This window comes from Notamacropus eugenii, chromosome 5 (assembly GCF_028372415.1).
Source record: "Notamacropus eugenii isolate mMacEug1 chromosome 5, mMacEug1.pri_v2, whole genome shotgun sequence".
In the NCBI taxonomy this organism is placed as follows: Eukaryota; Metazoa; Chordata; class Mammalia; order Diprotodontia; family Macropodidae; genus Notamacropus; species Notamacropus eugenii.
The window spans coordinates 444,034,402-444,056,577 of record NC_092876.1 but is presented as its reverse complement, the minus strand read 5'-3'; the positions used below and the strand labels follow the sequence as shown (position 1 = coordinate 444,056,577).

The 22,176-nt window shown below is 36.6% G+C and overlaps 1 protein-coding gene across 16 annotated transcripts in view; it reads right to left on the bottom strand.

Annotated features, from left to right (window-relative positions):
* DMD (dystrophin) overlaps positions 1-22,176 on the bottom strand; it is a 2,329,373-nt gene that overhangs the window by 72,831 nt on the left and 2,234,366 nt on the right. For 15 of the 16 annotated variants that reach the window (XM_072616876.1, XM_072616880.1, XM_072616878.1 and 12 more), the window contains 3 exons: positions 21,784-21,985; positions 19,287-19,372; positions 15,428-15,585 (listed from right to left, as the gene is read on the bottom strand). In XM_072616876.1, the coding sequence (XP_072472977.1) occupies positions 15,428-15,585; positions 19,287-19,372; positions 21,784-21,985 (446 nt within the window). Of the gene's footprint in view, positions 1-15,427; positions 15,586-19,286; positions 19,373-21,783; positions 21,986-22,176 lie in introns of those variants that run through there. The other variant, XR_011968542.1, reaches the window with a different exon arrangement.

The following is a 22,176-nucleotide window of genomic DNA, read 5'->3' as shown; positions in this document are numbered from 1 at the left end:
ATAATAAACAACAAATTCAAAATCCTTAAAAAAAATTGCTTCTGTGTCTCCCAGAAGTGCTGTAAATGTTCATACAGTCACAGGAAGGGTAGTCATATTTAAATGAAAAGTAGAATCTTAAGTTTGAAGATAATTTTCTGATCATGAAAAATAATTCTTTAAGACTAATCACCTAGCCTACTGGGCAAAGCATAGCTGTAATAATATTAATAGGCTTAATAATGGCTAACGTTTATATAGCACTTTTAAGGCTTGCAAAGCACATCACAAATATTATCTCCTTTTATCCTTCTAACACAACCCTAGGAGGTAGTTGCTATTATCAGCCCCATTTAATAGATAGGAGAAACTGAGGCAGTCACAAGTTAAGTGAATTGATCAGGGTTACACAGCTCATACTGTATTTGAATTCAAGTTTTCCTGACTATAGGTTCAGCATTCTATCCACTGTATCACCTGGCTGCCTAATAAAGAGTTTTTTTAAAAAAATTTCTGATTCTGAACTATTTTATAATCATAAAGTAAACAAAAGGAAAAGTAAATGCTCCACTATCTGAAGGTTTGGTGTTCTTTAGTTTTTTGGTTTGTTTTGTTTTTTGGTACATGAGGTTCGAAGAGGTGGAGGTTGTAGCTATAACAAGATGTTAAGCAACTGAAGAGACTCACCCTCTTATTCACTGTCAGCAAAGACAAAAAGGAAGTGGGATTACAAGAGCTTTTCTACTGATGAGAGGGAAGAAACATGAGAAACTGAGATGAGGAACGCAGTTCAACAGACAAAGACTACTCATAGATGAGTCAGGATTGCATGAGAGCTCTTTAAAACCCCAAAGGGGCAGCTAGGTGGCGCAGTGGATGGAGTCCGGGAAGACCTGAGCTCAAATCTAGCCTCAGACATTTCCTAGCTGTGTGACCCTGGGTAAGTCACTTAACCCTGTTTGAGTCAGTTTGCTCATCTGTAAAATAGGCTGGACAAGGAAATGGCAAACCCCTCCAGTACCTTTGCTAAGAAAACTCCAAAAGGAGGAGTCATGAAGAATTGGAAAAAACTGAAGAACAAAACCCCAAATGAGCTAATAACAATTCTGTTAATAACAATAATAATTCGTTTTAAGACAAAATATTGAATTTTAAAATCTTATTTTTAATAAGATAAATACAATACCTAGAACAGTTTCTTTAGGTGAAAAGACCCATAACATGCAGGAAGATCAGATATTCTAGAACAATTTATTATTTCTCTACTAAGATAAGGTATGTTACACTTCTCCAAGAGTTTGGATTGAAATTCACATTCAAATCTGTGCTCTCTTTTCCTCCTGTGTGCCAGACTAGCAAGACTGTGGAAAGATGACAGTCACTTCAGTGTTCTGAACATAAATATTCAGATGACAGATGAAGAAGATCCCTTTTCATTGTGTATGTATGAATACAACAGGAAGTAGAAGGGAGATGCAAAATAAATACAAATAAAGATTTATACACACAAGCTGCTCTAGGTGAAACATACTGAATATGAAGTTGATACCCCTGACACTGCTTAAACAATAAAGCCCATAAAAATGTTTATGGAAAAGTAATACCCAGAGATTATCACAGGAGAAAAATCACTTCTATTATCACTCTGAGTTGTGCTGAAGACAACTTGCTGGCACCTGACTTTCTGAATTTTACTTAAGAGTCTAATGACACACTAAGAGAGGGATAAATAAAAGGGGAAAAATTCTGAAAATTCATGACAATTTGATATCACTCGAACAATATTTTTAAAAGGATTATTGGGCAGATTGATAAATATTTAGAAAGGGAAGATGTGATGACTAAAAACCAAAGTTCACTAAGATCAAATTTTGCTAGAATAATCTCATACCCCCAATAACCTCATACTCATGGACTGATTATTATAGAGGTAGTGCCTAACTTAAAGCGTCCATGTATATTAGTGATTTGTAACTCTGAAGGCATTTATCATAAAAACAATGTACTACATGGCAGATATTTATGTCAATTCTGTGTAAATTTATGTAAATTTATGTAAAGCTCATTCATGTAAATGCGGAAACCTTATGCCATATGCTAATAGAGAATTATCCTGTCCTGTATAACAAAACTGCATATATATATATGTGTGTGTGTATGTGTTTGTATATATGTGTGTGTGTGTGTATGTATGGGTATGTATATATGTATGTATGTATGTATGTATACACACAGACACACACACACACATATACTTAAAGTTTCAGTATAGGGTCCTAAATCATATCTGTCCTACAATAGATGTAGGGTTCCAAGCCACTCAGTGTATTCTCTTTTTTTCATTTAATGATCATTTCTACAGAGATAACATGGTTCTATATATCTGGTCCCAATCTTTCCCTTGACTTTCAATCCTGTATCATCAAAAACTTATGAGACATTTCAAACTGCATATGCTAGAGACATCTCCAACTCAAGATGTCCAAAACAGAACTCATTCCCCTAAGCCATTCCCTCTTTCTGTTACCAGCACCCCTAATCGTCTAGTTTTCCTGATTCATAACCCTACTGCTATCCTCAACCCCTTACTCTGTCACTCCATACTAAATCGTTGCCATATCTTGCTGTATCCACCTTTCCATCTCTCACATTCAATCCCTTCTCTCTATCCCTACAGCTACCACACAAGACTAGGCCTTTCATCGGTTTCCATAAAGATTAGTCTGATTTCCTCCTAACTGGTGTCTCTGCCTCAACCCTCACCCTCCTTCACTCATTCTACATAGTGCTACAAAAAGTATTTTTCCCAAAGCATAGATCTGATCATGTCACTCCCCTTTCAAATTCCAATGGTTTCCCATTGCCTCTAAAATCCAATAAAAAACTACTTCATTTAGCTTTTACTGCCCTTCACAACATAGCCCCAAACTTTATTTCAGCCTTTGTACCTTACATGCTGCACTCCACTCCCCTGTCTCCAAATCTCTGCACTGGCTGGCCTTCACATCTTGAATATCTTCCTTCCCTCTGCCTGACAGAATCCCTCTTCTCCTTCAAGGTGCTGCTCAAGCACACATCCTACAGGAAGCCTTTCCTGTCTTCTCATCTGCTAGTGCCCCCTCCCTCAAATGATTTATATGCAATTACTTCACATTTATTTTTTTATATTTATTCTTCTCTTGCTGTTTAGTTGTTTCAGTTGTATCCAACTCTTCATGACCCCGATTAGGGTTTTCTTGGTGGCAGTCACTGAAGTAGTTTGCTATTTCCTTCTTTAGCTTATTTTACAGATGAGAAAAGTAAGGTAAACAGGGTTAAGTGACTTGTACAGGGTCACACAGCTATTATGTGTCTGAGGCTAGATTTGATCTACTGTGCCACTTTGCTGTCCATTCTGTGTGTGTGTGTGTGTGTGTGCGTATCCTTGATTCCTTATCAGAATATAAATTTCCTTTGAGTAGGGATTGTATTATTTGTTGTATTTTTATTTGTAGCACCTAGCACAGTGCCTGGCACAAAATTGGCAATTATTAAGTGTTTGCTGATTGATTAATAAAAAAAAAAACTCCTTCCTAAGTTTACTCTCCAATTTCCAGGCTGAAGTTGTTCTAGCTTGTTAACTTGTTAGGTGTAAGCACTGTGCTATAGGAAAGGAAAGGAAAGGAAGGGAAGGGAAGGGAAGGGAAGGGAAGGGAAGGGAAGGGAAGGGAAGGGAAGGGAAGGGAAGGGAAGGGAAGGGAAGGGAAGGGAAGGGAAGGGAAGGGAAGGGAAAGGGAAGGAAAGGGAAGGAAAGAAAAGGGGAAGAGGAAGAGGAAGAGAAAGAGAAAGAGGAAGAGAAAGAAAGAGAAAGAGAAAGAGAAAGAGAGGAAGGAAGGAAGAAAGAAAGGAAGAAAGAAAGGAAGAAAGAAAGAAAATCCTTGACCTTAACAGGTTTGAATGAGTATGGGGATTAGCACAAAGGGAATAACACTGAAAATTTTTTTAAAAATCCCAAATACGCAAAATAAGTACAAAGTCATTTTCATGGGGTTGAGGAACATTAATAAAGGGGGGCACTCAAGAAAGGTCTCTTGCTACCAGTGCTCCTTGGAGCTAAGAATTCTTAGGAGGCAGAGGTCGGGCAAGGAGGGGCACTCTCTGCAAAGGGGCAGAAATGAGAGAAAGAAGATGGAATGCCCTACAGGAAACTGGAAGTTGGCCAGCTTGGCTGGAAGAGACAATGAATGGGGGAAAGTATTCCATTGTCCTTTTCTCCCGACCTTCCTTATATATCACCAGTTTAACAGTCCTAGCAAAGTGGTAAAATTGTTGAGTTTTGTCACAAAACCCCACTTCCAATTCCCACTCTTCCTTCTAATGCTCTCCAGTTGTCCTGATCTATATCTGACCGCTGCACCAGATGGCTCCACAGGAGAGGGTGAGGGTGGTGACTTTGTTGGGCCCTCCCTCACCTAAATCCAATGTGTTTGCAAGTCAAGACCTCACCTTCCTGATTTCACTGGTCCTCTTCAAGAATGAAGGGACAACATCTATCTGTGTGATGGTCATCACCTCTCAGGGCCTCAGTTTTCTTATCAATAAAATGAGGGAAATGAAAGATTACCTCCAGGTTAATCTAACATTTTATAATCTAACCTTTAATCCTAGATGTCTTCATCTCACATGGAATCATAGCCCCAGAGAAAGGAGGAAGGGAAGGAAAAAGGAGGAGAAGGAAATCCTGAAGACCACTGGGCCACTCAAGTAGGCTAGATACTGCCCCCATTTCTCCAGGCTAAGTCCAAACTACCAGGATTTTGAGAACTTTCTAATCATTTTTCTCTCTTGTTGTCATCTTACATTGGTCATTTTACTGCTTTTTAGGACCACTATCTTAATGTAAAAACAAGCTAGTCTGGTCTTCATATGTAAGGGAGCTAAAATAGACAACTAAAATGAGATTTCTAATTAGTTATAGATTCCAGGGACTAGTTAACCCATTACCACTAGTAAGCTAAAACTGGCTTTTACAAATAAAACAAAATCTGAATCCTCAGAAACTTTCTCATCACTTTACCTCATTCCATTCTAAGAACCAGAACTCTCTAAAGTATAGATTATCATCTGATATAAAATACTGTTTATCCACAGATTTCAAATGCTTGAAAATATTCACCTCGATGCAGGCTCATTTTATAGGTGACATTTTAAAATTCTGGACTACTGCCAAACTATATATTTTCTACCATATTAAAGAACCCATTTCTCACTCAATTGGTTATTACAACTTAGTCTGAAAGTTCCTTCATTTAGTTTTTAAAACATCACTCTAACTCAGATAATTTTTTAAAATATAACCTAAAATCTTTTAGGTTCCATATAGGATGATATCGTACAAGCCTTGGGGGTGGGGAGGACATATGTAAAATCTGACTCACAGAAAACTCTAAAAATACACACACACCTCCAAATATTAGAGATATCCCCAGGGTATTACACGTGCAGACTCATGACCAATTCTTTTTACTACCCCACCCAGACTGAATCAGCATCTATGGTTTTCTAATTCTAAAAGCATGGAAGAGCAGGTTTCCCCAGGCAGCAGAGGGTGGGGGGTGGAGTAGAAATAAAATAGAATCTAATGAAAGGCTCATCAGCTCAAGTCAAAAAAAAGCTGCTTTTCCTCCAGCACAAGGAACGCTTCTGAAAATGCTTGGAGGAAACGCTTAAGCATTTTATTACCGTTTGTCCTTGCTACAAGAAAAAGCAGCCTTTAGTAACTCAAGGGACATGTTGACAGAAAGGAACTGGCCTCCTCACATTCCCAAGGTCTCACACTTCAAACAAGGAGCAAAGGGGATTTTTCCTTCTCTGTTATCTTTTGCTAGAATAAACATCCCATTTTCATGCATGCTGCACATACAAGACAAGGTGGTTGCCAAGGTACCTGACTGCAAAAGCCAGAGCTGGGGAAGTAGATTCTAAAGTTCACCTTTAATGCCAACTCTCCACTGGGATTGCAAATTTTTGCAAAGTTTATCAGGCTGCTGAAAACTGTATTAAATCCAAATACTCTAAACCTCTCTCAATTCTGACTTTACTATGAATAAAGAACAAGAATGCTAATGCTGAACGCTAAACACAAAAGATATGCCTTGCATGAAATTATTAATGAAGGGAAAGCATCCTAAGGAAAACTCATCTCAGCAGAAATATATAGTATAGCTAACCCATATCTCTTCTAAATTTCTACAGTCTTTGATATCTACATCATGTACTCGGGATTTATTTATTTCACCAGTACATATGGTCTATGTGATTTAATTCACAGAATGCTGGAGACTTTATATTATTGTATACCTCATCCCATTTTGTATCTTTGGGATTGTTGACACATTGTAGATGTAATAATATTCCACTACTTTGTTTCTATTGGCCAAGTCTAGATTCTTGCCTATTGTCTTCTGCTTGTTTTTGCTTGATCTCAATGGTACCATCCTCTTACTGATGTGTTTGTACTGAGCCAAGTTGTTCAGGACGTTTCCAGTTCCTTGGTCTCTTTGGACACCTCTCCCTTTTCTTTCTCATTCGAATTATTTCTATTCACACTTGATAGCTTCTCATTCTTCTGGAGCTTACCTCCCCTGTAGAATTTTAGTCCAAGGGATCCAACCTATCTTTTCTTTTAACGTTTTGCACTCAATTATTGCTTATCTAGGGTGTGTGTTAGGTTATATTGACTGTCTTCTCTATCAAGTTCTAATATAGAAGAGTCACTTCTCCACAAGGTTGATATTGTTCCTATTTCAGCAAATAGTTTGTACTTTTTCATCAGAAAAAGCAGTTATCTTTGCGACTAATCTAATCTTTAGAAGAATGAAATTATCATCGAGTTAATCCAAGGATGTGCCAGCTCCCCTTCCCAGTAACTTCATGCTTTTGTGACCCTTTATGGATCTGTCCCTGAACTCTTTCCTTTAGTTCAGACAGTTGGTAGGATAACCCCCTGACAATACTGATTTTTTCTCAATATATTTATCATTACCCAAATTTTCTCTACCATAGTTTCTTAACCTCAATTCCTGAATTTTCTCAGAGCATATTTTTTAATATAAAGTGGTATTTCTACCTCCAGCACATCCTGTAACTACTTTGCTTTCTTGTACCTCTAGTTCACCTGGCTTATTATCCACTCTTTGTACAGACATGTGAACAGACATCTTTGGTCTTACTGCCTTATCTTTACTTCAGTTTAGTCTCCTGGTCCCTCCTGTTTTTCTTCCACTGTTTTCGGTGTCACTTTCTATGGTATCTAGTTTGGTAGGTATGCATAAGGCATTTTCTCTTTTAAAGCCTTTGCAATTTAAATGCAAAATTAAATAACAGATAAGAACAGTCTAAGTAGAAAAAAAGGGGAGCTTGGATAAGTAAGACTGTCTTCTGAGAGGTACCCTACTGCTTTCCCAACTGCCAATCTAGGCAGGCAAAATCTGAATCTCTGTGCCTACAACACAGGTGAAGTGAGGTGTTTCTGATACATGTGCCCGTAAGCAAATTAGGCACTGACATGTGGCTGCAATGCTGTGGACAGGCTTGGAACATGCACAGATTCACTCATTAGGAGGAACAGTGCATAAAATAGATTCCTGAGTGCGGCCTTAACTCCTGCTGGCATTCGAGCTTAATGAACAATTTTTTGAGGTAAATGAACTACATATAGAAGTAACCAGCTAAAGCCAAGCTTCTCAAGAATAAAAACCCTTAATAAAAACAGTTTTCACAGCCAAGGCTTGAAAGGGATAAGAGAAACTTAAAAAATAAATAAAAAATTGGCAGTAGTTCCTCTCCCCAATAAAACAGGAGGCCAATTCTACAACTGTATTTTTTAAACAACAAAAAAATGCATCTTTGTTGTAATTAGTATTCAGCTTATTAAAAAGCCCAGACTGAATATATTGATAAGATGTTATAAGCATAAGAAATGTCACTTTAGTGTTAAATAAGTAACCACATGTATTTCTATACCAAATTTAATATATTATAACATTCACTAATTATATTTATATATAATATAGCTTATATTTAACATTCAATAATATTAATTAATTTCATAGACTTCTAAGGTTGTAACTCACAGCTTATAAGCACTCCTACTGTTCGTGCAGTGGGTTTAATTTTTTAAAAATCAATTAGGGTAAACTCAAATATTTGTATACGTGAAAGTACAATATAAATATGAGTTATCAATATATACTTTCTTAACCAACCATGTTGTTAACGTGAGTGGGAAATCTATAAAGTTCCCATTCTATCCCCTAGCTTAGGAGGCTTGGCATCCCTAAGAATCAAATGTGAATACTTCAGCTCACGCGTTTGCTCCTTTCTTATTATCACTGATGTTAAAAAAACTTAATGAAGGCTCAGCTGAATGGGCCACTGGTGAATGCTGAAGAAAGGGGGCAAAGCAGACACTCCCTGCCCTATATGGGTTTTCCATTTAAAATAGACACTGATGTATGGAAACAAAGTCATGGTCAACAATGCTTATGCTGGATAAGTTTACTACCCAAATTAAACGCAATGGCATTACTGACCAGTAGGATGGAAAATACATTCTGTGAGACAAAGCAAGAGACCTAGGGGAATTATGTTGAGTACAATGAAAACAGAAGAAATCCTGATCCATATTTTACTTAGTAGGGAAAGGTCTCTTGGGACACATGGGACATAGTGGTCTACTCAAGTGTGTTCGTCCTTCGTTGCCAAAGAAGACCAGGCCATCAGAGAAATGATGACATGACTTGCACTTGACTTTGTTTTGAGTGAGGGAGGGCTGTGCAGGTCACCAGCCTCACTTCTCCTCCAGAGCCATCTGAATCCAGTGACCAGATATTTATCAGGATGACTGGAGATGACCCAGGATGAGGCAATTGGGGTTAAGTGACTTGCCCAAGGTCACACAACTAGTGAGTGTCAAGTGTCTGGGGTGAGATTTGAACTTAGGTCCTCCTGACTCCTGCACTGGTACTGTATCCACTGCACCACCTAGCTGCCCCTTCTACTAAAGTACATAAGAAAGATAGAACATCTAGCTAGCACGAAAGAAGGTATTTCAGATTCCAGATGTGTCTCAAAAGAAGACTTGGAAACATTAATATGATAAATGAGAAATAAAAACGAACATTTATATAGTTTTTTAAGGTTTATAAAGCAGTTACATAGGTTAGTGCATTTGATCTTTATAAGAACTCTGTAATAATACAGGTTCTATTACTATCCTTATGTTAGAGAAAAGCAAACCGAGACTGAGAAAGGCTAATCAACACGTCCAGTTTCATGTTGGTCTGTCTTCAAAAGTCCAGCACTCTACTTCTGTGCTACCAAGAAACAGAGGAAAGAGACAGAAAGTGGACAGGCTGAGATGTTCACAAATGCAAGCAGGTTTGGTTATGAAAGACCTTGAAGCAGCAAGAGAAAAACTGAGTTCTGGTTGAGAAAGCAATGGGAAGGTGTTAGAAGATCCTTAAGGGGGCTGGTCTGTCATGGCAATCAGTAAAGACCCCTTTGACAGTGGTGTTACAGAGAAAGGCAGCTGGAGGAGTGCTGTAAGAAGGCTTAAAAAAAACAAAAAAAAACCAGTCTCCCTCCTACGTTTAAATGCATGACTTACAAGGAGTCATTATTTACTTCTAAAGGTCCAACCCAAACTGAGAATTGCTTCCCTCCTGGCTCATCCAAAACTCCCAATTTTATCTAGAAATCATTATTTCTGGATCTATCCCTTCTGTGCCAGTTTCTCAAGAATATTCTGTCTGTAATTCTGTCCTTTTGTCTTCCTTCTGGTACCATTCTGATATCTCCACTGCTTTCAAGACCCAGACCCCTCTTTACACCACCTGCCAACAAGGAGGGCCATTTGCTCAAGACCTAGATGCTCACTGACTCTGATATAACAAAATCAGAACACTGTTACCCCAACTAAAAACTTGATTCCATCACTGATGGCCAACTCCTAAAACTAGACATTTTCTTCAAAATTCTCACATCCCTTTGGCTTCAGGGTCATTTGCCTGCACCTCAGAACTTCCAGGAATTCTGATCCAAATGCTTTGACAAATACAATTAAAGGGAAGGAGAAGTCCCTGCTCCTAATAATCAGGAAACAATCAAACTTCTGAAAAAATGGCTTATAAACTTAGGTAACACTATCCATTTGTAAACTATGGACTATATATATGCTGTTATAATAGCATCTTGCAAGAGATGAACAGAGCCTAAGAAGATAGAAAATGAATGAGTAAAAGGGGTAAAAGTGAGAGGGGAGGGGGACTTGAAGGGTGGAAGGAGAGACATTTTTCTACGATACTGAATATAGAGCAAAGGATTGTAGAAATCTGAAAACTATTCTACAGATTTAAATAAAAAACAAAACCAATTAATTAGTTATGTTTTGAGCCATCTCCCTCTCTCCCTGCCAACTCCACACTAGAGAAGGCCAACATTTCACACACACACACACACACACACACACGGACACACGGACACACATACGCACACACGGAACCATACAATATATACTTCTACATATCACTTCTTTCTCTGGAGGTAGATAGCACCTTCCTTCAAAGGAGTTGACTTGAACACTCATCTTGCTCAGAACAGCTTAGTCATTCACAGTTACTTTTCAAACAATATTCCTATTACTATATATACAATGTTCTGCTTATTTCATTTAGGTCTCACTATGTTTTTCTAAAATCAACCTGCTCATCAATTTTTGCAGAACAGTAGTATTTCGTTGCAATCATATATGACAATGACTCAGTCATTCCCCAATTGATGAGCATCCCCTCAATTTCCAGATCTTTGCCACTACAAAGAGAGCTATTATAAATATTTTAGAGCATATAGGTCCTTTTCCTTTCTTCCTAGTCACCTTCAAAAACAGATGTAATAGCAGTATGGCTGTCTCAAAGGGTATACAGTTTTATAACCTTTTGGGCATAACTCTAGATTGTTCTCCAAAACGGTTTATCAGCTCACAATTCCACCAACAGTGTATTAGTGTCTCAATTTTTTCATATCCTCTCCAACATCCCTCATTTTCTCCTTCTATCATTTTTGCCAGGTATGAGATAGTATCTCAAAGTTGCTTTAATTTGCATTTCTCTAATTAATAAATTCAGAGCATTTTTTATATGACTATGTATAGTTTTGCTTTCTTCTTCCAAAAACTGCCTGTTCATGTCCTTTGACCATTTATCAACTGGAAAATGACTCATATTCTTATAAATTTGACTTACTTCTCTAAATATTTGAGATAGGAGGCCTTTATCTGAGAAACTATCTATAAACAGTTTTTCCAAATTTTCTGCTTTCTTTCTACTCTTGGCTACACTGCTTTTATTTGTACAAAACTTTTCTAATTTAACGTAATCAAAATTACCCATTTTACATCTCACAATCCTCTCTATCTCGTTTATTCATAATATGTTCCATGTTCTTCTAAATTACTTATGATATTACCCTCCAGATTCTTACTTGGGAAATCTCTAAAAATCGGAGACATAAATTATCAGACATAAGAAACATAGACCTGTTGCCATTCGTCTAGCAAAGGCTGTTCTACGGATGGGATCTTATGTGAATGATGTCTAGAGAAAGGTGTAGGTATATCTTCTAAGAATCGTATTTGCAAAAATTGAAGATATAAAATGCCATCTCCAGATATAAAAGTATGTCCATAGAAGGAGACATAGGGAATCAGGAGAACAATGAACGCCAGGAGTCCAGAATTGTAAAACAAACAAAAAAGCAATCAAAAGACTTTAAAATATGATCAATTCAATAACAAATTATGATTCCAGAAGCCTGATATAAGCCATGCATCCTATATCTTGGCACGGTGGTGATAAGACTACAGATAAGCAAAGACACAGAAATTTTCATAGAGAATCAACGTGTGAATTTGCTTTTCATGACCACACTCATTTGTTACAAGAGGGATTTTACTTTCTCCTCAATAGGGAAGAGTTGAGTTTGGGGAGGATGGAAAAGAGAGGTGGTAATTGTAAAAACAAAAAAATAAAGAAAAGAACAAAGGTCAACAAATCATTAAAAAGAAACAGAAGAAAGCCGAGAGAAGTTCAAAAAGGGACACAGAAAAGTTGAGTCATGTTAGAACCAACATGTTCAATCTGAAATTTTTTTTAAAAGTATGCATAAGTTCACATATTCATGTACAATCTTTTTTGTTTTCTTTTTGTACTAGAACGACTAACAGTTTCGGGAAAAGACTACATGACTTTTCTCCTTGTTTATATCTTTTACTTAAAAAAAATGCTTATAGGACCATAATTCTACTTCTTGTCTAATCAAAGCAAGGAATGATACAATACCAAAACACTGCTACTCCCCTTCTAGAAATGCAAACTATCCTGGATAAACAGCAAAAGTTATTCTAACTCAGAACTACTTATCTGGAGAAATAACTCCTTAGAGGATTCTAACACTTGAATCCTCTAATAGTAACTTAAATACACTTGACAAAAGGTCAGCCTTCATATATTAAGAGCTAATCAAGGAACTAAAACCTGTGTTACTTAAGAAGTCACTGTAACATATTAAGAAACTGATAAAAATTAACTTTTCTTAAATTGCCATTTCTTCAGCTGATAAATAGTTATTGAATATAGACAGTCTCAAAGGAAGAAATCTACACTATCAATAGTCATATTTAAAAAAGCTCAGAATAGATAATAATTAGATAAATGCAAATTAAGGAATTCTGAGATTCCACCTCACACTCATGAGATTGGCAAAGTTGACAAAATGGGAAAATGACAAATGATGAAGGGGCCATCGGAAAGCAGATAACATCAATACGCTGTGGGTGAAACCATTGGTCAAGCCATTCTGGAAAATAAATTAAGAATGATGCCTCCAATGCTACTAAACTGTAAACTCTCTGACCCAGCAATACCACCAGTAGGTTTAAGTCTAGAAGGCAACAAAGAAAAAGGAAAAGGTTCTATGGGACAGCTGTTTTCATGGTGGTAAAAAACTAAAAACTGAAAGAATGACCATCCATTGGGAAATGGTTACTGGTACAGTATATGAGTTCTGGTATATGAATGGAAAGGCCTATTGTACCATTGTGGAAAGCCTGGTATGAAGTCATACAAAGTGAAGCAAGCAGAATGAGAACCTTTTATACTATAACAACAAAAGTGCAAAAACAACTTCAAAGACTTCAAAACTCAGGTAAATGTGATGATGAACTATGAGTCCAAAGGACCAAGGATGAAGAACGCTACCTATCTGCTGAAAGAGAGGGGAATGACTAAATATACAGCGTGAGACACATTTTTGGACATGGCCAATGTGGAGATTTGCTTTGCTTGACTGTATATATTTATAATACGGGTTTTGTTTCATGGGGAGGTAGAGGGATGTGGGAAAGAGCAAACAAATATTTGTTAAGTGAAAAAAATAAAATGTAATTAAATAAATAAAAATATGGATGAGGAGAAAAGAAGGAAAAAGTATTTATTAAGCACCTACTATGTGCTAAGCATTGTGCTAAGCTCTTTACAAATATTATCCCAGGTAATCCTCAAAAACACTCTAGGAGGTAGGTACTATGATTATTGCCATTTTACAGTCGAGGAAACTGAGACAGACAGACATTAAGTCACTTGCTTAATAGTTAGTAAGTGTCTAAAGTCAAACTTAAACTCAGGTCTTACTGCCTCCAGGCCCAGAGTTCAATCCATTATGCCATCTAAGCTGCCTTTGACTGAATAGTTAAGAGGTGTGAAAAAATAAATAGACCTAACAAATTGATTCACTTTAATTACATACCTTATAATAAAGCTGATATTCCACTATAAGGTTTATTTTTACTACCTACCAATATTGACTATAGAAATATCTACGTATATTTTTATGGTTTATTTGCTAGAAATACATTTAAATTTCATTAAAAGAACCCCAAGAGCCTAACTTCAATAACTAGCTTTATTCTGACATCAAAAAAATGATCAAATACAGAAGGGAAAAAAAATGTTTCATACCTGCCTTTGCACTGTCTCCTGCGGCTAAACATTTGAAGGCCCTTTATTTTAGTCACTCAGCAGTAAGTATAATTATTAACTAAGAAGCTGTGTGCATAAGCACTTTATTGATAAAGGTCATTCAAAAACTTTAATGAAATTTCTGTAAAAATTCATTACTAGTTCCTCTCCCCAAGTCTCTCCCCACTCATCAGTTCCATCCTCCACTTGGCTGCTGAGGTAACTTTTCTATGGCAGACGTCCACAACCTGCTCATTGAGCTCCATTGGCTCCCTATTGTTCCAAGATCAAATATAAACTCATCTGTCTGGCATTTAAACTCTTTGCCGACTGGCTCCTTCCTGCCTTTCTGGGTTTCTTATGCTTCACTTCCCCCCCTCAAGTCCCCTACAATAAATCTCCCCTGGCCCACAGGATACTCCTGCTCCCCACTTGGCCGTGTGCCTCCTCCATGCCTGGAAGGCTCAAATCCCTCACTTCCACCTCTTTGCACGGCTTCCTTCAAAACTCTACGCTCCAATTCTACACTTCTTTGGCAGGGGGCCCTTGCTTGCTTCTTGCTATCTGCATTACCTTCTACCTACTTTGCACGGATTTTGCACATATCTAGTCATTGATATTTTGTTTCCCGCTTTAGAATGTAAGCTCCTTTAGGTCAGGCATCAGCTTTAGCCTTTCCTTATGTCCCTAACCCTCAACACACTGCCTGATCCCTGCTGTGGTTCAGTCATTACAGTTGGGACCACTTGGGGTTTTCTTGGCTAAGACACTAGAGTGATTTTCCATTTCCTTTCCCAGCTCATTTTACACATGAGAGACTGGGGCAAACGAGGTTAAGTGACTTGCCCAGCATCACACAGCTAGCGTCTGAGGCCAGATCTGAACTCAGGAAGATGAGTCTTCTTGACTCCTCTAACTGCCTGACTAATAGGAAGCAAATAAAAAATGCTTGCGGATTGAGTGGCTATTCCCTGATTCTGTTTATTCTTCTTGTTGGGGCAATTAGGTGGCACTATGGATAGAGTGGCAGGCGTAGAGTCAGGAAGACCTGAGTCCAAATCTAGCCTGAAATACTTACTTCGCTGTGAGATTCTTACTTAACCTCTGTTTGCCTCAGTTTCCTCATTTGTAAAATGGGAATAATAACAGCACTTACATTTCCCAGGGTGGGTGTGAGGATCATATGAGAATAAAATTGTAAAGTATTTATCAAGGTGCTTGACACGTAGTAAGCACAGAGAAATGTTAATTATTAATTATAACTATTATATTCTGTTGCCTCATCTTGTTAAGGCAATGATCATCTGAGCTTATGTGTGAATCTTCTCCCTTATACCCAACCCTAAAAATGACCCCAGGACAACACACTGATAAATGTAATGTAAGCAACTTACAAATTGGAAGCAGCTCCTGACACTCGGCTCGATGTTGCTGCCTCCAAAGGAGGCCACTTCGCCCAGCTGCCTTGGGATTTGGATGGAATCATGCAAAAGGAGACCCAGCCTGCGCTGGTCACAAAATCCCATTGAACTTGCCACCTGCTTAAAGAGATCTGCAAAGAAAGGAGAAAACGCAAATAGTAAAACGACTGCAGGCAGAATTGTTCTGAAAGTATTTAAAAAAAAAAAGCTTGTTAGTAACAAATAGTCATGTTGTACAAGATTATCTCTACTGTATATCCATTGGGCCCATTTAATCTGGGCATAAACTGTATTAATCAAAATTGTGTAAATTAAACTGTGCGATGTTGTAATAAAGGATAATTCTAAGGTAAAATCTATATCACAGAACTGATAATCAGTGAGAATTCCAAGCTCAGATCGCAATATCTTGTAAGACTAACCATTATTGGAGATAAAGTTTTCATACTAACTGGGGACTTTTTTAATTCCTAAAAAAATAGTTCAAAGTATTTTCCATGTTTGGAATCAGAAAATTATTTTAAGAAATATCAAAATTGGTAAATCTGTTGAATCCAAGGATCAGCCAACAGTTGTTCATTAAATAGAACAAAAACTTGGTATAATGTTGGTGTTATTTTCAGAAATGAAATGCATTTGATATATCCTAAAATTAAAAAAGAGTTACCAAAAAAAAAAACAAAACCAAGTTTCAAAATAAGTAATCAACTCTTACTATTATCAGTACAAGTTCATTTTCAGGGAACTGGTTGTATTAAGATATTCTCTAAGGATATTTCGAACATAGTAGTAACACCATTTAGGCCATGACCCACTGTAGTACCTATTTATGTTACCCAAGTTAAAAAAGAAACATGTTTATGCCAATGCCATGAATATGTTCTCATATAGCCCATTTAAAATTATTATGGTTACCCAGCCCTTGTCGTTGTATTAGAAAAACAATTCCTGATTACCATTAATTTATTATCACAGGCCCTAGGCCTTTTATGTGGACAGACATGGATGGCCCGATCCAAAAGAAATTCATAATCTAAAAGAGAAAGCGTCATCTGAATATAGGAAAGAACCCTGAAAGGAATTTATCAAAAATGTATTAAAAAACCTTTTTCAGTTTGAGTATTTTGTCTACTTAGTTTCAGGGTAGGATATACATGGGCCCAAAAGACAACTCAAAAGTGCACCTAGACAACATTTAGGGTTAGAATATCTCAGGATCAGGGGTCCTTCAATAAAGTCCTATCATCATAAGACGATGGCTCATCATACTCTAGAAGTGACTGTTCTTTTTTAATGAAAGCTGTTTTATACCTTTTCTGAATATACTCCTTCCCCACCTCCACAGAGTCTTCCTTGATGTCAGAATGGTTTGTTTGTTTTTTAAGTTTAGTAAAACTATTCAACAACATTGGCAATATCTGAAAGTACATGCAAATTCCATAACCATGGTCCTCCACTTCTCAATGAAAGGGGGTGAATTTCTCATGTCTTCTCCATGAGCAAGGTTTGACCTTTGGTTATTAAAGGGTTGCTTCTCTCTCACAGTTTACCAAACAGTGACAAGCTTAAAAGACCTCAACGATAGGTAAAGTGACAGATATTTTTTAGTATTGTCTAGCTGAGAGACAGTCCAATGATTAAGAGTACTGGACCTGGAATCAGAAAGGCCTGAGTCCAAATCCTACTGCTGACATGCTAGCTGTCTGGCCATAGGTCAATGATATCTCTTCTCCCAGCCTCAGTTTCCTCATTTGTAATATGAGTATATCAGTATTTGCATAGTGTGATTGTGAGGTCCAAATGAGATCAGTTTGTGATAAATCTTGAAACTTCAAATGCTACCTTAATGTCAATTATTCTCATTATTATCCAAAGACCTGGCTAGTTAGATGCAGGGAGACCCAGAAAGAGGTCGACCACTTGGGGATTTCTTTCTCTCCCTCTCTCTTGTTTTTGTTTTTTAATCTCCAGAAATTTAGTGTCTAAGAATACAACGATGAAATCTCAGATATTAGAAATATCTGGATTTGTAGCTTGTTTCAATATATGCTGGGTGTGGGTCAACTCATTCTCTATTTTCTCTACTATCTCTAGAACTACAATATTATATCTGAAAGCTCCACCTAACTCATTGCCCTTTATTTATTCCCTGTGTACAGGGAATAAATACCTACACATACACACCAATCCCATCCACAAACAAGTAAAATGGGTATTTTTTTTTTCATTTAAGATGGGCTTCACATAAGCTAAGTGCTTATTTCTGTGCTCGTAAACTCTTGGGAGGAAGAAAAGGAACCTGTCATTTAAATCCTCACTGCCCTTGCATTTTCTTTTTAGGAACAATTTGATTGTCAGTCAAAACCAACAGAATGTGGGATTGACATTTTAAAGATATGTAAAGTCATGCTTTCTTAATGCCCCCCAACCAACAAGGGAACTGTTCATCTTAAAACTCTGAGGTTTCACCTCACATCCATCAGATTGTCAGAGGTGACAAAAGAAACTGGAGAAGGTTAGAGGGTCTGAGAGAAGACAGATACATTAATTCAATACTGGGGGAACTATGACTAGTAATACCCCTATTTGACATAAACCCAAAGCAGGCCAAAGAGAGAAGAAAATGCCTCATTTATACAAAACAAGTTTGGTGGTAGCAAAAAATGCGACAAAAAAATGGGGGCCCACTGATTGAACAAATTGTGGTATATGGCTGTAATTGAATATTACTCTTCCATAAGAAATGGTGAGTATGAATAATTCAGAGAAATTTGCAAAGACCTGTATGAATTAATGCAGAATTAAGTAAGCAGAGCCAGAAGAACAGTTTACGTGATGGCTACAATAAAGGAAAAATACTGAAAAAATTCAGAACTCTAAATTAATGCAGTACTCAGTCATGATCCAGAGAGGCCACTAGGGCAAACACGCTTCTTACCTCTTAAGAAAAAGGTAGGGGACCAGAGATGTGAAATAAGGCATTCATTTTTAGACATGATCAATAAGGCAATATATTTTGTTTGATTATACTTATTTGTAATATGAGGTAGCTTTAATGGTGGCAGAAGGAAATCATTAGGAAGTAATGATATAAAAAAGCACTGACAAAACATCTTAAAAACTAAAAAATTAAGTCATCCTTTCTTTAGTAATGAAATCTTAGTAATTTTGTAAAGTTAAAACTTAGGGAAACAACTTGAATTCATATCATCATAGAAAATACATTTAGAGTTTGAGATCATCTAGTCCTAGTTCCTCATTTTTACAGCTTGAGGTCCAAGGACACACAAGCAATAAGCTGCAAAGTGAAAATTTAAAACCTGGGTCTGACTCCCAATGCATTTTTCATACATTATACCATGCTACCTCTCAAAAAACATTGTACTGAGTGACAAAATAAGCAATGTGTCTTGAACACAAATGCCAGACATTGTAGAATCCATGTTAACAATGAATCCCAAAGACTGTGGAGTTACACAGATTCCACTTTCAAATCTATTTTTCTGACTTCCACTAGGTCAGGAAATCAGAGTCTTTAGCCCACAAAAATGTATGCTTTATTCAGAAATATTCGATTTGTTGTACAACAATGCTCATATTGGAGGAGCAGCTAATCTTTCTTGAGCGATTTTCTCCCTATTTAGAAAAACACCTTTTATTTCTGCAGAGAAACGGTATAGAGTATACCATGTGAGGCTTTGAAAACATGTCTAGAAAAAAGCACTCAATAAGGGTATGTGTGGATCCTTCTGTCATCAACTAATGAGAAGTATAATTAGTCAAAATTAATAAAAGGTAGGAATGTACGTACAAGTTAATATGCATGACTTACATCTGTACTTGTCTTCCAAATGTGCTTTACACAGGGAAATAACACCAGTTTTAAAAGATAGGACACGGATTCTTCCCGTGCGACCCCTATTATAAGAAAACAAACAGACAAAAAACAGTTATTCCTGCTATTCTAACAGTTTAATTCCAGCCCTTCAATTTCTCTTTCAAAAAGAAATTTCAAAAAACTGTACACATCTTCCTCTCAGGACTCTATCCAACTTATAATTGGCATTCTTAATCAAATATTTTGGTGCTCCTCACCTACTGCGGCTGAATGAAAACAAAACAAAATGACCAAATCAGGCTTCTCGATGTTTAAGCACTCAGTTGGATATGATTAATCGAGAGGTCTTACTTGAATTGTAAAAGTAACTGTGTAAGTTTCAACAGGAGGTGTAAAGAAAAAAAATCCAACAGCTCTTTTTATTTATCTGCAGAGTTCCAACAGCAGGTTACACAGGAAACCTAAGTTCCAAGGCAATAATTGGGAGAGTGGCCTCTGGGACCTGAGCTTCCTTTGTATGTTTTCTTTTTTGGTTCATTTGCAAAGCTATAAGTTAATCAAGGCAATTGTTTTGTTCTTTAAGGCTACCTTATTTTAATTAGATTTTCCACTTAAGGTTAAAAAAATTACTCATTTCAGTCATCAGAAGTATAATAGAAACTTTGTGTAAAAACATAGCTTCCTAGGAAAAACATTAGTATCCAACGTTTTATTTGTTATAGCCGCCAAACAAAGGCTAACTTTTACACAGCTAAGTATACTTTTGGCAAATGTAAAATTTTGTTTAGAACGTAGAAGTATAGTTTTGTCATCAAAGGCAACATGTAAAGATGAACATTATTCATTTGTAAATAGGATTACTTTTTGTACTGGCAAAAGGTGGGGGCAGGGGAGAAAAAAATCTTTTTTGCTGTATTTACTGAAAACTTCACTTACTCATTAATGTTCTTATTCCATTACAGTCAGTGGCCTAACAAACAGATGTTAGTAGAAAAAGCCTTTTAGAAAATTTCTCCTATCTGTCTCTCTTAAATCTCTTAACATTTGTCTGGTCAGTTATTTCTCATTTGAGACTGGTCTACTCATCTATTGGGGAAAAAATCAGACATATATTACTGTAAGTAAAACAGCCGAATAAGCACGTAGGAGCTGAGTACAGATACCACCAAGCCAGCAACCCCAGGAAGTTATTCTGTCTTTAAAAACAAGAAAAATAAAGGAGGTTTACATAACTTAATCTTCAAGGTCTTAGACTTGGCAAGATATGGTTTTCAGCAAAGCTGAACGGAAGTTACAGACAAAAATTTTATATGAGTTGATATCAATTATTTGAAAATGGAACCAGGAATTATTTTCTAAAAATCTATGATTAAAAATGAGGAGAAAAACAAGGCCCAAACCCACTAATACTTTATACCAGTATGGCTGAAATAAAAACTCTTGTGTGCTTTGTCCATGATAGTTAAGAATTTAATACTCAGATGTTTCTGAAATTTTTTTAAAGCCACACCTTAACATTATTTTTTTTAAAGGCCAAAATAATAATTTCATATTTATTACAGCAGGGAATAAGGTTGAAGACATAGGAAAGTCAACGTTATAAGAATTACCATAAATAAGTCCTTGCTTATTTTGCAAAAGTCTTTCTTAACCAATGGGAGTAAGATTTCATTGCTACTTAAAATGAGTCTGTAACAAATTCCGATGTATAAAGATAATTCAATTAGAACTTAAACCAATTCTTTCTAGAACTGATAACTTAATTAGCTAGTTACATCCAGATCAAAACCAAAAAATATTTCACAAGCTCTAAGAGAATGTGATTAATAATGGTGCCAAATCTTAATGAGATTTTAAGAAATTAAATACATTGTTTGGGGAAATGATGATGACAATAACTTGAATTTTTAATTCATCATTTTCATATATTTTACTGACTTATTTTCATATATATACTCTCTCTATATGTGTGTGTGTATATCACATACACACACATATGTAATATACATATAATAACCCAAATGGCTACAACCCACTGACAGATATGGTAAGCTTTTCTAGCAGGAGAGAATGGATGGTTAAAACTGCAAAACTCTTCCTAAATGTGAATAAAGAAAAGTCTAAAAACAAGATGGATTACTATATGAGTGCTCCTTCTCAATTGGTTTAGAGCTTAAAAGGCATCTTTATAGTAATAAACTCTGCAGTGGAAAACATTCTGAAAAAATGACTTTCCCTACTATGAGTTTTGCAGCCTTCGAACAATCTATTTTCTACCTCTCATTGTTTGAAAAACAAATTACCCATTTGTAACCAATGGCTCCGCTAAAGTTGAGTGGTAAGCTTTACACTTTATGTAATGTACATTCTAAGTACTTTGTAGCCTTAGCTACGTGTTCTGTGTGAAGGAAGAAAGACTGTTAATTATTCCTAGCATCAGGAGGGCATGGAAGCTTTACAAGAGAGTGAAATAAAAGCTAGCTGCACGTACGTATCATAAACATTCAGCAGCCAGTTGAGGCACATGTCCACACAGAGAGGAACGTTGACCAGGGTATTGTGCTCTTGCTCCAGTCGATCATAAATAGTGGTCAAACAGTTAATGATCTGTAGGATGTCCATGGGCTGGTCGTTTTGTTTGAGGTTGTGCTGGTCCAAGGCATCGCATGCAGCAGACAGACTCAGGAGATCCACTGGGGGAAATGAAAACAGTCAAATAAATAAATACATAAGGAAAAAAAAGAGAAAGTAAAAATCAAATTATTTAAAAATAGGTTTTTTTTTTCTTAACAGCTACTTTTTTCCCTTTTAAAAAAAAACCCCACAAGACTAAAACTGTTCTTTAGTAATTAAAAGTAAAAAGTACCCACTTTAAAAAGCTTTT